At 31.4% G+C, this 15144-nt stretch overlaps 1 protein-coding gene across 2 annotated transcripts in view; it reads right to left on the bottom strand.

Moving 5' to 3' along the window:
* Positions 1 to 14984, bottom strand: part of LOC127714556 (uncharacterized) — a 93451-nt gene extending 78467 nt beyond the window's left edge. Inside the window, exons 1-2 of one of the 2 annotated variants that reach the window (XM_052220640.1) lie at positions 14743 to 14984; positions 2764 to 2907 (exon numbers count right to left, since the gene is read on the bottom strand). In XM_052220640.1, coding sequence (XP_052076600.1) covers positions 2764 to 2907; positions 14743 to 14887 — 289 coding nt within the window. In that variant the 5' untranslated portion in view covers positions 14888 to 14984. The remainder of the gene's footprint in view (positions 1 to 2763; positions 2908 to 14742) is intronic. The other variant, XM_052220639.1, reaches the window with a different exon arrangement.
* Positions 14985 to 15144: the final 160 nt, after the last annotated feature.

Raw genomic sequence — 15144 nt, 5'->3', positions numbered from 1 at the left:
TTTAATTGGGGATTTCCCATTTTAGGTTTTCCTTGGAGTTCGGTATTTTTGTTATTTTGCTTTTTCCTGGTCATGATTATTTATTGTATATGCTCTTTCATTTATCTTTTGTTAGTTCACTGGACAAGATTAAAAAGATGAGCGTTGAGATCTTAAAAACAACTTTAGGGAGCTAGCTACCATTTGATTTTTATGGGGGGGTAGGATGAAAAATTTTGTCCTGCATTTTTTTTTAGTTGTTATCTCTGACCTGCCTTTTAATTTTTACTCTATTCAGTCCTGCCTTTTTTCTTATTAGTTTATCCTGACTTTTTTTACATAAATTGTCATCCTGCCTTTTTTTTTGCCAAGTTGCTCATCCTGCTTTTTTTTTACTCAAAACTCCTGTACTGCCTTTTTTTTCAAATTCATCCTAGCCCCCCCCCCCCCCCCCCCCCCCATAAAAATCAAATGGTAGCTCCCTTAACCCTGCCACATAATTCAGAAATTATTGTGTGCATTTATTATTGTCCATCCTTGAAATGTAAAATCTAATCAATTTTTATAAAGGAAAATTAATACTGAAAGATATTTTTCTATATTTGAATAAAATATTTTACATTTTTTTGGTTGAATTGATACTTTCTAGTAACCATGGAAAATGCTCAAATTATTCAATGCATGTTATTTCTACATTTGTAGGATTTTTGAAAGGGGGCGTAATTCCCGATAAATGTAGACATGCGCTGAATTAATTCTCTTTTCTTTATATTTCAGTACTCCATTATTTTTTATTCTATATTTTTTTGCCTATTTTTCTCTTTTCTTTATTTCTATGTCTCATTTTTCTATATTATTGGCCCATTTTTAGCTCACCTGGCCAATGGGCAAGTGAGCTTTTCTCATCACTTGGCGTCCGTTAACTTTTACAAAAATCTTCTCCTCTGAAACTACTGAGCCAAATTTAACCAAACTTGGCCACAATCATCATTAAACTGTAAACATGGTAAACAGCAATAATGTTCAGCAAAGTAAGATCTACAAATAAGTCAAATGACCAAAATTGTCAATGGACCTCTTAAGGAGTTATTGCCCTTGATAGTCGATTTTTAACAATTTTTCCTAAATTTTTTTAATCTTTTACAAAAATCTTCTCCTCTGAAACTACTGAGACAAATTTAACCAAACTTGGCCACAATCATCATTAGGGTATCTACTTTAAAAATTGTCCAATGACCCCATCTGCCAACCAATATGGCTGACATGGCTAAAAATAGAACATAGGGGTAAAATTCAGTTTTTGGCTTAAATCTCTGAAACTAAAGCATTTAGAGCAAATCTGACATGGGGTAAAAATGTTCATTAGGTTAAAATCTATCTGCCCTGAAATTTTCAGACGAATCAGACAACCTGTTGTTGGGGTGCTGCCCTTGAATTGGTAATTTAAGGAAATTTTGCAGTTTTTGGTTATTATCTTGAATATTATTGTAGATAGAGATTAACTGAAAACAGCAATAATGTTCATGCAGCAAAGTTAGATCTACAAATAAGTCAAACATGACCAAAATTGTCAATTGACCCCGAAAAATCTTCTGCTTTTAATTTAACTACTGGGCCAAATTAAACCAAACTTGGCCTCAATCGTTATTAGGGTATCTTATACTATTTATTATTATTTTAACCTTATTTTTCATGATTTACAAAACCACAGTAGATACAGGTGAGCGACACAGGCTCTTGAGAGCCTCTAGATCTAGTTCTCTATTCTGAAAACCCCATATAACCCGATTCTCTTTATTTCATCAGGATGCCATGCCATATGATTACGTGTATTACTGCTTCCAAAAAATGTCTAAATGCCTCAGGATTCCTTGCCCTATAAGAGGGTGTGGATTGGGGTTAACAGAATACGGAATAATGGGCAAAAAATATAAAGAATAAGAGAAAAATGGACCAAAAATATAAGGAATAGAGAAAAATGAACCAAAAAGATAAAGAATAGAGAAAAATGGACCAAAAAAAAATAAAGAATAGAGAGTAATGGGGTGCTAAAATATAAAGAATAGAGAATAATAGGCAAAAAGTATAAAGAATAGATAAAAATGGCCTAAAAAATTAAAGTATACAGAAATGAAAGACCCCCCAATCCAGACCCTCCTATAATAACCCATATTACCTGATTCTCTAAATGCTACAGGATGCCTTGCCATATAAGGTCAAGAGAATATACTTGTGTGAAGGGATTCCCTACAGACCCTATATTATTTTATTAGCTCTTATCATAGTAAATTCTGACAGGTCTCTCCATATATATATTCATGTTAATAAAAATAGGACACTTGTATAACAATTACTACCTACCTATGCTATTTATTTTAAGGATTAAACTCTAACCACACATATAATTTTGCCTGGCCTAATCGCCTATATTACATATGTACAGTACCTCTGCTAGTTGACTGTTTGTCACAGAGGGTATCACCAGCTGGGTATGTACTGGCATGAAAATACGGATATTATCTTATCAAAATTTGCTGTTACAAAATTTTGGAAATTATTTTAAATTAAGGAATATATCTCCTAGTTCCTTATGCAAAGCTCGGATTCCTTGCTCAGCTTTGGCTTTAATTTTTGTCCTTTTTGGTTTATAAGCGCTTCAATTTTTTTAATTAGTAATGGGTTAACAGACATTTTGGCCACGAGCATCACTGACATGACTGAAGAGGCTTATAGTGTCGAAATGTGCACCAAGTGCAGAAAAATTATTACTGTTAATGTTATAACCTGGTTCTCTAAATGCATCAGGATGCCTTGTAACATAATCTTCATATAGTAACTGCAACTTTCTACTCCTGTTATTACTGTATTCTACCATTTGGTGGCCAACAAAAGCTCCAACTGCTATACCTATAGCATGTCTGTATATACCTACAAGAATATAACAAGATGGTGAGTTACATACATGTTCATTTAAAAATATATACGAAAATTATGTCTCACAATGAACTTTTGTAGCCATATAGGGCAGATTCCATATAAGAAAGTAAAAAAAATTCATAAGTACATGTATGTTTGGCATTAATCAACACCAATGAACTTTTGTTTTGGAATACATATATTATACTTATATAAATAAAGACTTTTTGCCAAAAATTAAAGCTATTCACATCATATTTTTAAATAAAGGACACGTTAAATATAATGTTGCTATCATAAGATAAAATGCTTCGCTGAGCGCAGCCTGATACGACTGCAGAGGTCGAACCCTGAACAGTTGGGGCAAATTTGGACACACTATTCAAGCTTGATACTGTCTGAATTTGGATTGTGATCAAATTTTTGACATAATAAAGGTTTCTGAGACAAAATAAATGTGGTCAAAGATCTTAAAAATCTATTGCCCAATACTGTGCAATTGAAGATTTCTTCTTGAAACTTGAAAAAATTTGGAAATAAATGTGTATAGTGTCCACATGTGGACACAGATGATGCCCCTGCTTGCATATCATATAGTTATAAAGGGACATAACTGAAGAACGGTAAAAGTGACGCTACCCAAATTTGAACTTGATCTGAGTTTTGTGGTAATAAGCATTGTGTGTAAGTCTTGTAACATTTGGTTGAGGCTAATTTAAGAAGAGAACAGAAACTCAAAATTCAGCAATTTTTATGTTTATAAACGGACATAACTCAAGAATGGTAAAAGTGTCGCCACCAAATTTCGTACTTAATCTGTATTATGTAGTAATAAGCATTGTGTATAAGTTTCATAACATTTGGTTGAGGCAAACTAAAGTAAGAAAAACAGAATAAAAAAATTTGCACTTGATCTTAGTTTTGTGGTAATGAATATTGTGTATAGGTTTCATAATGTTTGGTTGGGGCAACCTTAAGTTACAGAATGGAAACTAAAAATTTTGCAATCTTTCGATTTATAAAGGGGCATAACTCAATAATGGTTAAAGTGACACTACCCAAATTCAACTTGATCTGTGTTTTATCAGTGGAAGTCAAAATTAAACATTGCATTGTATAAAGCATTGATTGTAGTTGATTCAACTATAATCATGGACAAAGGAAGATAACTCCAATTTAAAAAATTACTTGATATTTAGAAGAAAATAAAAATTTTGCAATTTTTCCATTTATAAAGGGGCATAACTCTAGAACAGTTAAAGTGAACCCACCAAAATCCAAACTTGATCTGTGTTTTATGGTAATAAGCATTGTGTATAAGTTTCATAAAATTTGGTTGAGGCAAACTTAAGTTAGAGAACGGAAACTAAAAATTTTACAATTTTTCCATTTATAAAGGGGCATAACTCTAGAACATTTAAAGTAAGGCCACCAAAATTCAAACTTGATCTGTGTTTTGTGGTAATAAGCATTGTGTATAAGTTTCATAAAATTTGGTTGAGGCAAACTTAAGTTAGAGAACAGAAACTAAATATTTTACAATTTTTCCATTTATAAAGGGGCATAACTCTAGAACAGTTAAAGTAAGGCCACCAAAATTCAAACTTGATCTGTGTTTTGTGGTAATAAGCATTGTGTATAAGTTTCATGACATTTGGTTGAGGCAAACTCAAGTTAGAGAACAGAAACTAAAAATTTTGAAATTCTTCCATTTATAAAGGAGCATAACTGTAAAATGGTTAAAGTGATGACACCAAAATTCAAACTTGATCTGTGTTTTGTGGTAATAAGCATTGTGTGTAAGTTTCATAACATTTGGTTGAGGCAAACTTAAGTTAGAGAACGGAAACTAAAAATTTTGCAATTTTTCCATTTATAAAGGGGCATAACTCTAGATCGGTTAAAGTGATACAACCAAAATTCAAACTTGATCTGTGTTTTGTGGTAATAAGCATTGTGTATAAGTTTCATAACATTTGGTTGAGGCAAACTCAAGAAAGAGAACGGAAACCAATTTTGGGACAGACAAGGGTAAAACTTAATGCCCCCGCCGCTACGGCGGGGGCATAAAAAGAATCTGGTATGGAACCTTGTAGTACAATTTGAGAGAGATCAGTACACTTAAACACAAGTTATTGTCTGGAAACTAGAATTAACTGCTTCGCCGAGCACAGCTGGATACGACCGCAGAGGTCCAACCCTGAACAGTTTGGGCAAAATTGGACACAATATTCAAGCTTGACACAGGCCTGAATTTGGATTGTAATTAAATATTTGACACACTATAGGTTTCTGACACAGAATAAATGTAGTCAAAGAACTTGAAATTGGTTGAATGATTTGAATTTATATTCAATTGAAGATTTCTTGCTGTTGTGCAATACACTGTGCTGTTGCGCAATACTTAGTAAATCTGTTTTCAGACTATATACAAAGAATTAGCAAAATAAATTGTGACCCCAATTTTTTTCTTTGGAAAATTGACAATTTCTCAAATCTTGAGGAAAAAAAATTGACCCTCAAAAAACTTCTTTTTTTACCCCCCAAAAAACTTTTTTTTTACCCCCCCTCCAAAAAAAATAATATTTGAAGATAATTTTCTTTTGAGGAAAAAAAATTGTCCCCCCCAAAAAAAGAAAAATGTTTTTTTACCCCCTCCCTTCCAAAAAAATTAATTTTGAAGAAATTTTCTTTTTGTAAAATGTGGTACAAATTAAGAGACATCCATACACTTAAACACAAGTTATTGTCTAAAAACTAGGAAAATGCTTGATTTAGACCCTTTTTGGCCCCTAATTCCTGAATGGTTTGGGCAATTACCCCCAAAATGAATCCCAACCTTCTACTTGTAGTATTGAACCTGATGGTACAATTTCAGAGCAATCAAAATACTTACACAAGTTATTGTCCTGAAACTAGAAAAATGCTTGTTTTGGCCCTTTTTTGGCCCCTAATTCCTAAACGGTTGGGACCATCACCCCCAAAAACAATCCCAACCTTCCTTTTGTGGTATTGAACCTTTTGATTATTAAATTTCATAGTGATCCATACACTTAAACTAAAGTTATTGTCCGGAATCCAAATGTATGATTTGAATTTATATTCAATTGAAGATTTCTTGCTGTTGTGCAATACACTGTGCTGTTGTGCAATACTTAGTAAATCTGTTTTCAGACTATATACAAAGAATTAGCAAAATAAATTGTGACCCCCAATTAAATTTTTTTTCTTTGGAAAATTGAAAATTTCTTAAATCTTGAGGGAAACAAATTGACCCCCCCTATTTTTTTTTTTTACCCCCTCCAAAAAAAAAATATTTGAAGAAATTTTCTATTTGTAAAATGTGGTACAAATTAAGAGACATCCATACACTTAAACACAAGTTATTGTATGAAAACTAGAAAAATGCTTGTTTATAGACCCTTATTGGCCCCTAATTCCTGAACGGTTTGGGCAATTACCCCCTAAAGTAAAACTCAACCTTCTACTTGTGGTATTGAACCTTGTGGTACAATTTCAGAGCAATCAAAATACTAATACACAAGTTATTGTCCTGAAACTAGAAAAATGCTTGTGTTGGCCCCTTATTCCTAAACGGTTGGGACCATCACCCCCAAAAACAATCCAAACCTTCCTTTTGATTAAATTTCATAGAAATCCATACACTTAAACTAAAGTTATTGTCCGGAAAAAAATTTCATTCGGACGACGACGGCGTGATACCAATATACGACCGCAAAATATTTTTGCAGAAGTATGAAAATGCTTGTTTTGGCCCCTTTTTTGCCCCTAATTCCTGCATGTTTGGTGCAATTACCCCCCAAACTCAATCCAAGCCTTCCCTTTGTGATATGGAACATAGTGGTACAATGTCAGAGAAATCCATACACTTACAGACAAGTAATTGTCCAGAAACTACAAAAATGCTTATTTTTGGCCCCTTTTTGGCCCCTAATTCCTAAATGGTTGGTACCATAACCCCCAAAATCAATCCCAACCTTCCTTTTGTGGTATTGAACCTTCTTGTAAAATTTAAAAGAGATGCATTCACATTAACTAAAGTTATTGTCCGGAAACCAAATATGTCTTCGGACGACGACATCATAGCATTATACGAACCCCAAATTTTGTTTTCGGTCGTATAAAAAAGGACAGACATTTTGACAGAAAATTCTTATGTTAGCAACATGAACAATCCTGATATCTTCAGTATTTTCAAGGTTTGGATGTATATCTTGCTTAAAAATGAAAGGCAAATTGATATAAAATATTTTTATACATCTGTACCTGTAAAAAAGGAATCATAATAGCTTTTAAAAAAGATTACCGTATCTTGGAATTGCTAACATAAGATTTGACAGAAATGAACATTGTTGCTAACATAAGAATTGACAGAAATGAACATTGTTGCTAACATAAGATTTGACAGAAATGAACATTGTTGCTAACATAAGATTTGACAGAAATGAACATTGTTGCTAACATAAGATTTGACAGACTTTATTGTTGCTAACATAAGATTTGACAGACTTTATTGTTGCTAACATAAGATTTGACAGACTAAATAGTGTTGCTAACATAAGATTTGACAGACTTTATTGTTGCTAACATAAGATTTGACAGACTAAATAGTGTTGTAACGTTAACATAAGATTTTGACAGACTTGATGCTAACTAACATAAGATTGTGCTAACATCAGATAAATTTAACAGACAATATATATTTGGGTTTTTTAACTAACATTGGAGATCTTATCCTAGTTGAAAGTCATTTTCAAAACTCCTAGAAAATACCACAGCCTGACATTTAACAAGATTTCACCCCAGGAACGACAACTCTAATTTGTAGCACATCCAAATGTTGCTAAGATAAGATAACAAGTTTGACAGAACTTATGTTAGCAACATATTTGATAAAACTATTGATTAAATAAAGTTAATTGAAAGATTCAACATGCATTTTTTTTATGTACATTATGAAATACAGTTTTAACAGGCTTATATAAGTACCTACAATGATGTGGCAAGATTTTACGAACATGTTGTTTTCATAAGATTTATTGACAGACAAGCAGCTATAAAGCAAGGTATTTGAAATTGAAAAAAAAATTATATCACAGATGTTTTTGACTAAAAAATAGCGATATATTTGGAAACAGGGATGTTTGAATAATCAGACTACACTAATAAAAATTCGTAAGGGTTCCGCGGAACCCAGTGTCTCGCCTACTTTTTCTGTTAATCGCAGGCTCAACAAAAATGAGGAAGTTAATCAATAAAAATATTCCTCTTGATACTATCTTTTGATTGAAAGAAGCTTCTGTCCAAGTTTGGTAAAAATCCAGGATAGTTTATGAATCAAATAAATGTTTAAAAACTTTAACTGCAGACTGAATGTAATGTTAACTGGAAGAAAACAAAATTTCCTTCTAGATACTAGCATTTGATCATAAACAAGGTTCTGTCCAAGTTTGGTACAAATCCAAAATAGTATAAGAAAGTTATTAAAATTTTAAAAACTTTAACCACAGAGTGAATATGTTGTTTCCTGGCAGAAAATCTAAGTCCATTTAAAAGTAAAATACGGAAAAAATGGATTTATTTTTTTACAAAATTTACTTCTAGATACTATCTTATGATCATAAACAAGCTTCTGTCCAAGTTTGGTACAAACCCAGGATAGTTTAAGAAAGTTATTAAAATTTCAAAAACTTTAACCACAGAGTGAATATTTGTGGACGCCGCCGCCGACAACGACGCTGACGGAATGTAGGATCGTTATGTCTCGCTTTTTAGACTAAAGTCGAAGGCTCGACAAAAACCATTACACCAGTGTCAACATAAAGCATTGTAACAAATAAAACTTGTGTCAAAAAATGGGAAGTAATTCTGTAAAACATTTAGCATTTTTTCAACTTGTTTTGATCATTTCTACTTTAAATGGAAACAATCATATCCAATAATTGTTTTTTTTTGCTTCATTTAACATTATTATTCATTAAAAAATTCACAGATTATCATTCAAATAACAGTTAGTATTATTTTTATTTATTTGTTCATTTTGACAGACATTTCCTTTTCTTTTATGGAATCTGCCATAGGCCTGATACTGGGAAAATTTTGTATTATATATATAATATATTTACATATTTAGAATTGTGCAAACGTCTTACCTGATGTTCGGTTTGACTTTTTTATTGTATAAATTTCAAGATTGTTATAGTTTAATCTAAGTAGACTGATATATGATTCATTCAACATCACAATCATATTTACTGATGAAGGATATCTGTTATCCGAAATATTTATAAATAATTACATTTATAGTTCCTTTTTTTGTTATTGGTGTTGTTGTGTACACTTTTTAGGCGTTTATATATATATATATATTTAGATTCTTTTGTCCTGTAGTCAGGTAGTAGAAATTCTAACAAGGCCCATTAATAAATTTTGAAGCCATGGCTGGTTGGCCTGTGGCCTAGTGTATTTAAGACTGTTAACTACAGCTCTTTCCAACCAGACATCGCACGGTCTGTTGACAGTCACAGTCAAACTTTGTCCACTCAAATTTAATCTCAGATTTTGTACAAGTATAATTTAATACAAAAAGTAAACTTAATTTTCTATGTAAATTCAGTTTTTTATATTCAATAGAAAAATAAGAAAGATATATTTGTACTACAAAACAGGATGCCTGCACGGTGCACCTATAGAGGTTTGACCCACTCTAAAGTAAGCCATTACCACAGAATGTGCCAAAATAAACAAAGTTTGGAAATGTTTGAAATGTTCGCCTGTCATGCCTGTGTAATAATATTAATTAGTGAGTTATTTAGATTTACTATGACAACGTGTAAATGAGTGGACTGTATCAAATGAAATTCAAACAAGGAATTTTTTTAATCTGGAATAATTTTGAATTCTGGAAAATTGATAAGAAATGTATAATGAAAACTAACACGATTAAGGAGGGTTATCATTACATTCACAACTATCAGTTAAAGTAACCTGAACTTTAGCACTTGGCTTAACCCCTCCATCTTTGGCTTAGTTTTCATCAATGCAACTTGCTTATTGTATCATGTGAATCACTGATAATTGTGACCCAATTATTGATTAATTACAGATCAATAAAGCACTGATTTTATAAGTCAAATAAACTCCACTTGCAGTACACACTATTCTAATATCATGAATATACAAATAATATATGACAAAAATATCTCAAACAAATTTTACAATTGCTGATCACCCACAAGACTAGAGGGACACCGGATAATCTATTTTTATTTGCATACTAATATCATGAAAATAATATATCTATATATATATATCATGTATATAAACAATATTCAAACTGCAAATACAAGTTGAAATTTTATACTCTGTAAAAAACCAACAACCAAGTTACCTCAGTTGATATGGAAACCTGTGTCCAAACCCTAATGCTAGAGAGATCGTCTCAAGAGATTGTAACATTGGTCAGTACTGAAAATTGGCCTATGTTTACATAGACAAAATACAATAAAAATGTATACTGGGGAAAAATATACCTATATAATGTATATATAGTGTGAAATAATTATGAAAAAGCAAACAATAATATGATTCAACATATTATTAGAACTTGATCATGACCAGTTCAAAGAGAGAATGATCTAATTGTGAAATAAACCCTGCAAAAAATGACCAGTCACGTGATACAACAATTATTATCATGTGGCCATATATATGTTTATATTAAAGAACCGTTACGGGGAAAATTATTATTATCTTTTTCTACAGATTCTGTTTTTATTTATCATTTTCTTCAAAAAATGACACTACATATATATACATTAATTCATAATTATTCTTCTTTGAGACACAATTACTGATTAATTCAAATACTGTAGACTTTAAGTTACACAATTTAGTAACTCTGGGAAAATTTATAAAGAATAGAGAAAAATGTTTTAAAAAATTAAAGAATACAGAAATGATAAACCACCATCAAGACCCTCAGGTATTAGTCCCAGAGTGTACTCAGAGTAAATTTTTAAATGTATATGAGCTTGCATTTATTATATAAAATGCGTAAAGCTCAAAACACTTATACTTTTTAACAAAGTATCAAGTACTTAACACAGTCCTGATAAGATTATGTTTTCTACAATGTATTTGTATATTTTTTATTTTTATTTGATTTTTTGACTACATGTACATCTTGAACAGCTTTATATCTTATCATGTTAATAATATTACATTGAACTACTTGACTGTAAATTAACTATGTGTAAATATCTGTTTTTGATTGTATTGTAATTTGTATGTGAGGGCCTCAGGGAAGATTAGTTTATTGTAACTAACTGAGTTTACCCTCTTTAAATAAAGAATTTATTATTATTATTATTATTTACAATCATGGTTTGTATCTGTTATAGTACCCTTATCCCACCCCCACCCCCCACTCAACCCGTCCCCCACCCACCACAGTTATAGGCTTTTACAAGGTTAAAAATTTAAAACTCAACAGACTTTGGTGTTCAAAGAGCCGCATTTACTCTGAAATCAAACAATTTCACATAACCAATTAAATCTAAAGACTATAATGATTAACTTTAAATATTTCTGGTTTGAAAACAAATTGCATCAGATTACTGATCAATAAAGTTGTACTTGATTTTATGTGTATTTAAACAGAAAATAATAACTTTTATATGATAAATATAAAAATAAGAAGATGTGCTATAATTGCCAATTAGACAACTCTCCACCAAGAGACCAAAGGACATAAAAGTCAACAACTATAGGTCACCGTACAGCTTTCAACAATGAGGAAAACCCATACCGCATAGTCAGCTATAAAAGGCCCCGAAATGACAAATGTAAAACAATTCAAATGAGAAAACTAACGGCCTGATTTAAACCTTCCCCCTAACCGGGGACAGTGGTGTAACAGTACAACATATGAACAAACTATAAAAATCAGCTGAAAAGGGCTTATAGTAACTCAAAATCAGAAAAACAAGTAACAAAAGCACAGACTGGATATGGTAGGGTATTTATACATTCCTACAACAAAAAAGACCCTAAGTACAGATCTCAGAGAACTCACTGTTACTGAAAGCTAGTTCAAAGCCAATAACAACTTATAAAAAAAAAATCATGTATAGATCTAAATGTCTAAATTAGGACTAAAGTATCAATCACAGTCTTCGCTCTCAAACACAGGCCCACCAGCCAAGGCTTGTAAACATGCTGTCAGGCCTGTAAAAATCATCTCTACAGGCCAATAGAATCTTAACTAAAATTTTGTAAAATTCAGCTTCAAGCCTGTATATTCAAAACTTTATCGTGAACACTGTCATTAACAATCAAAGAAAAACATGACATCCTGCAATGCCAATACAGTTACAGACAGATTGTAGAACCATGAATGTAAATATGTATATAACAATAATATTAGTTTGGTTTAACTTTTAATTTACTGATAACAAAATCAATGTTTATATCAATAAAACATATTTAAAGGTCTAATTACAGTTTTGAATTGGTAACCTTTTAGAATAATTTTATTTGAAGGATCAATTAGTTTACCTGAATTGTATCTGAATTTCTGGCTCCGTCAGTATATAAACAACATCTCAGTAAAAATTAGTTTGTGTATTCCCGTTTGAAATAAGTTTTCTACAGGTACCACCAAATTTACAAACCAAATCTTTGTATCTAATATCTATGGAAGAATTTAGTAAAGGTTTTAAGTAATTTGTGGTAAAAAAAAAATCCTTGACGTAATAATTTACCAGTAATACATAGATATAATGTTCATTGAAATCCAAAATGTCACTACAGAATGACAGACACAGGCATAGCGAACCAGTTGTGAAATATAAACACTGTAAGATGCATGGTGCCAAAGGAACATCACCATGATCACCATCCAAAAATAGGAAAGTTTATAATCATGATAATAGGGAAAGAAAAATCTTCCCTTTTGTTGTAAATTTTAGTGTAGAGTTACCAGTGTAAATCTGAAATATCTAAATCTATCAGTTATTACCATTTATATTTGATTTATTTAAAGCCAGATAACGATAAGTGTTGTTGAATTTGTCAATTAAATGTAAAATTTTTAGATGGGTCTTTAGTAGGTCTCATTGGGGTCTAAGTGTGACGCCGGATTGGCCGATTTTTTTGGAAGCGTGACACTTGATAGTCAAATTATTGACCTGAAAACCAGAAACCAAAATGGGCGGGACATGTGAAATTACAAGTGTTATTATTATTACAATGATAAACAGGATACAGGAATCTGACAATACAAGAAGCGGGATCCGGGATCAGACTCCCTAATGAGACCCTCTTCACTGAGTTTGCCTGTTTGGTCAAAATAATATAAATAATAATAAAAAATATTAGGTAAGCATGGTAAGAATTGGTAGAAGAACAAATTGGTAAATATTGGGTACAAGTTGGTTGAGTACGAGTTGGCAAAGGTACAAGTTGACATGGATCCAGATATACTGTATATCTATGTCAGTCTTACAAGTTATTTTTATTTTCTTGAAGAAGTAAATAATAATATAGGTTTAAATGATTAGTAAAGACATCTGCAAAGGACAGACAATTAAAAATTCTATTAGAGCAAAGATGTCCTGAGAAATTCAAGATAAGAAGATAGTCTGACTTTTTTACTTGTATAAGTAAAAAAATCTGAATGTCTAAGGGACATAACTAACAGTCAGGGGACTTATTGAAATAAGTGATTTTCAAATCACTTATTTAAGTAGCAAATTCGAAGTTTTGTCACAAATTGTGATTTTGTAGTTTTACCAAAATTTTAAACACATATGTTTAGATAATATCTTTTCATTAGTAAAATTGAAAAAAATGAACTTTTTGCTTCTTTTAAGCAGCAAGGTTTATGCCTTTGATACAATCATTTAGCTGCAAATTCTATTTTAGTTGAAAAAATGCTATAAAAATGGCTTTACATAATGAACTGATACTTTCTTAACAGATTTTTCCCAGCAGTGGGATTATTTTTTCTGTAAAATTCAAGGCTTCATCTTATAGATTACGTAATAAATTCTACTGTTCGCGATCAAAATTTCACTGTTTGGGGGTGTTGAAATTAGTGGGGGTTATTAAAATAATGATACTTAAAGAAGTGATTTTTTGGAAGGAAATTAAGGTATGATACTTAAACAAGTGTTTTTTATGTCATTATCCTAGATTTAGTACAAGGTCATCACCTGACATGACCCGGTCATCTTATCAACACAGATGTTGGTTCTGATAATTTTAGCAACATAATTAGTCCCCGGATCATTAGTATTCTATATTTAAAGCTACAATAAAATTAAATCACTCAGTTTAGTGATTAATTTGTACTACTTAAATAGGTGATTATTAAAGAAAGACAACTCTTACTTCCAACCTTTATGGACATAATGTTACTTGAATCAGTGATTTAGAAAATCACTCATTTAAGTAAGTCCCCTGACTGACTAAGCCATTAAAGTAATTTACCTATACAAGTACAAGAAAATAAAATACACTTGTATAAGTATCTTACAAATTAACTTATATAAGTATATTAATATTTACTTCTTCAAGTAAATAAAATTATCTTGTACAAGTAGTACCCCTGACTGTATGTAGGACTTCTGAATACACAAATTATGGGTTAACGTTCTGTCTTAACCTGTTAACATTATTATAAATAGCTTGTTTCACCTACTAACATATTAGTCTGTAAACTATTAATATAGAATAAGGAAATGTGGTATGATTGCCAATGTGACAACTATCCAAAAGAGTCTAGATGACGTTGATATTACAGAAGATTCAGTATAAACTTACTTGAATAAATTGGCCTCCGTGACATCAAATTTGCCATGCAAACTGTAGCAAAGCCACCACCTCCCAAAAGGAACTCAGCCAATCGATAATGAAATGATGGATATCTGTGCTCATGGGTCATTTCGTTCATGTCGTAGTTGCTCATTTTTGAGGAAAGTTGTTTGAAAAAAGGCCGAATTAAAAAGTCAAAGTCAAACGTCAAGGCCTATTTTGTTGTTCTATTTCATCCTTAGAATTATGCTCAAATAAACGTTTTCTCGATCATGATGGAGACATTCTAAGTTAAATTCGACTGATTCTTAGTCCATTTTAAATTGTTCAAGGATTTATATAGTAAAACATTGATTATATACAAATTTTATTCTTTGATCCAGTATATCAGAAATTACACTATCAAAATTC

This window comes from Mytilus californianus, unplaced genomic scaffold, assembly GCF_021869535.1.
Source record: "Mytilus californianus isolate M0D057914Y unplaced genomic scaffold, xbMytCali1.0.p SCAF_9, whole genome shotgun sequence".
NCBI classification, from domain to species: domain Eukaryota; kingdom Metazoa; phylum Mollusca; class Bivalvia; order Mytilida; family Mytilidae; genus Mytilus; species Mytilus californianus.
This window is presented reverse-complemented; position numbering and strand designations above follow the sequence as displayed.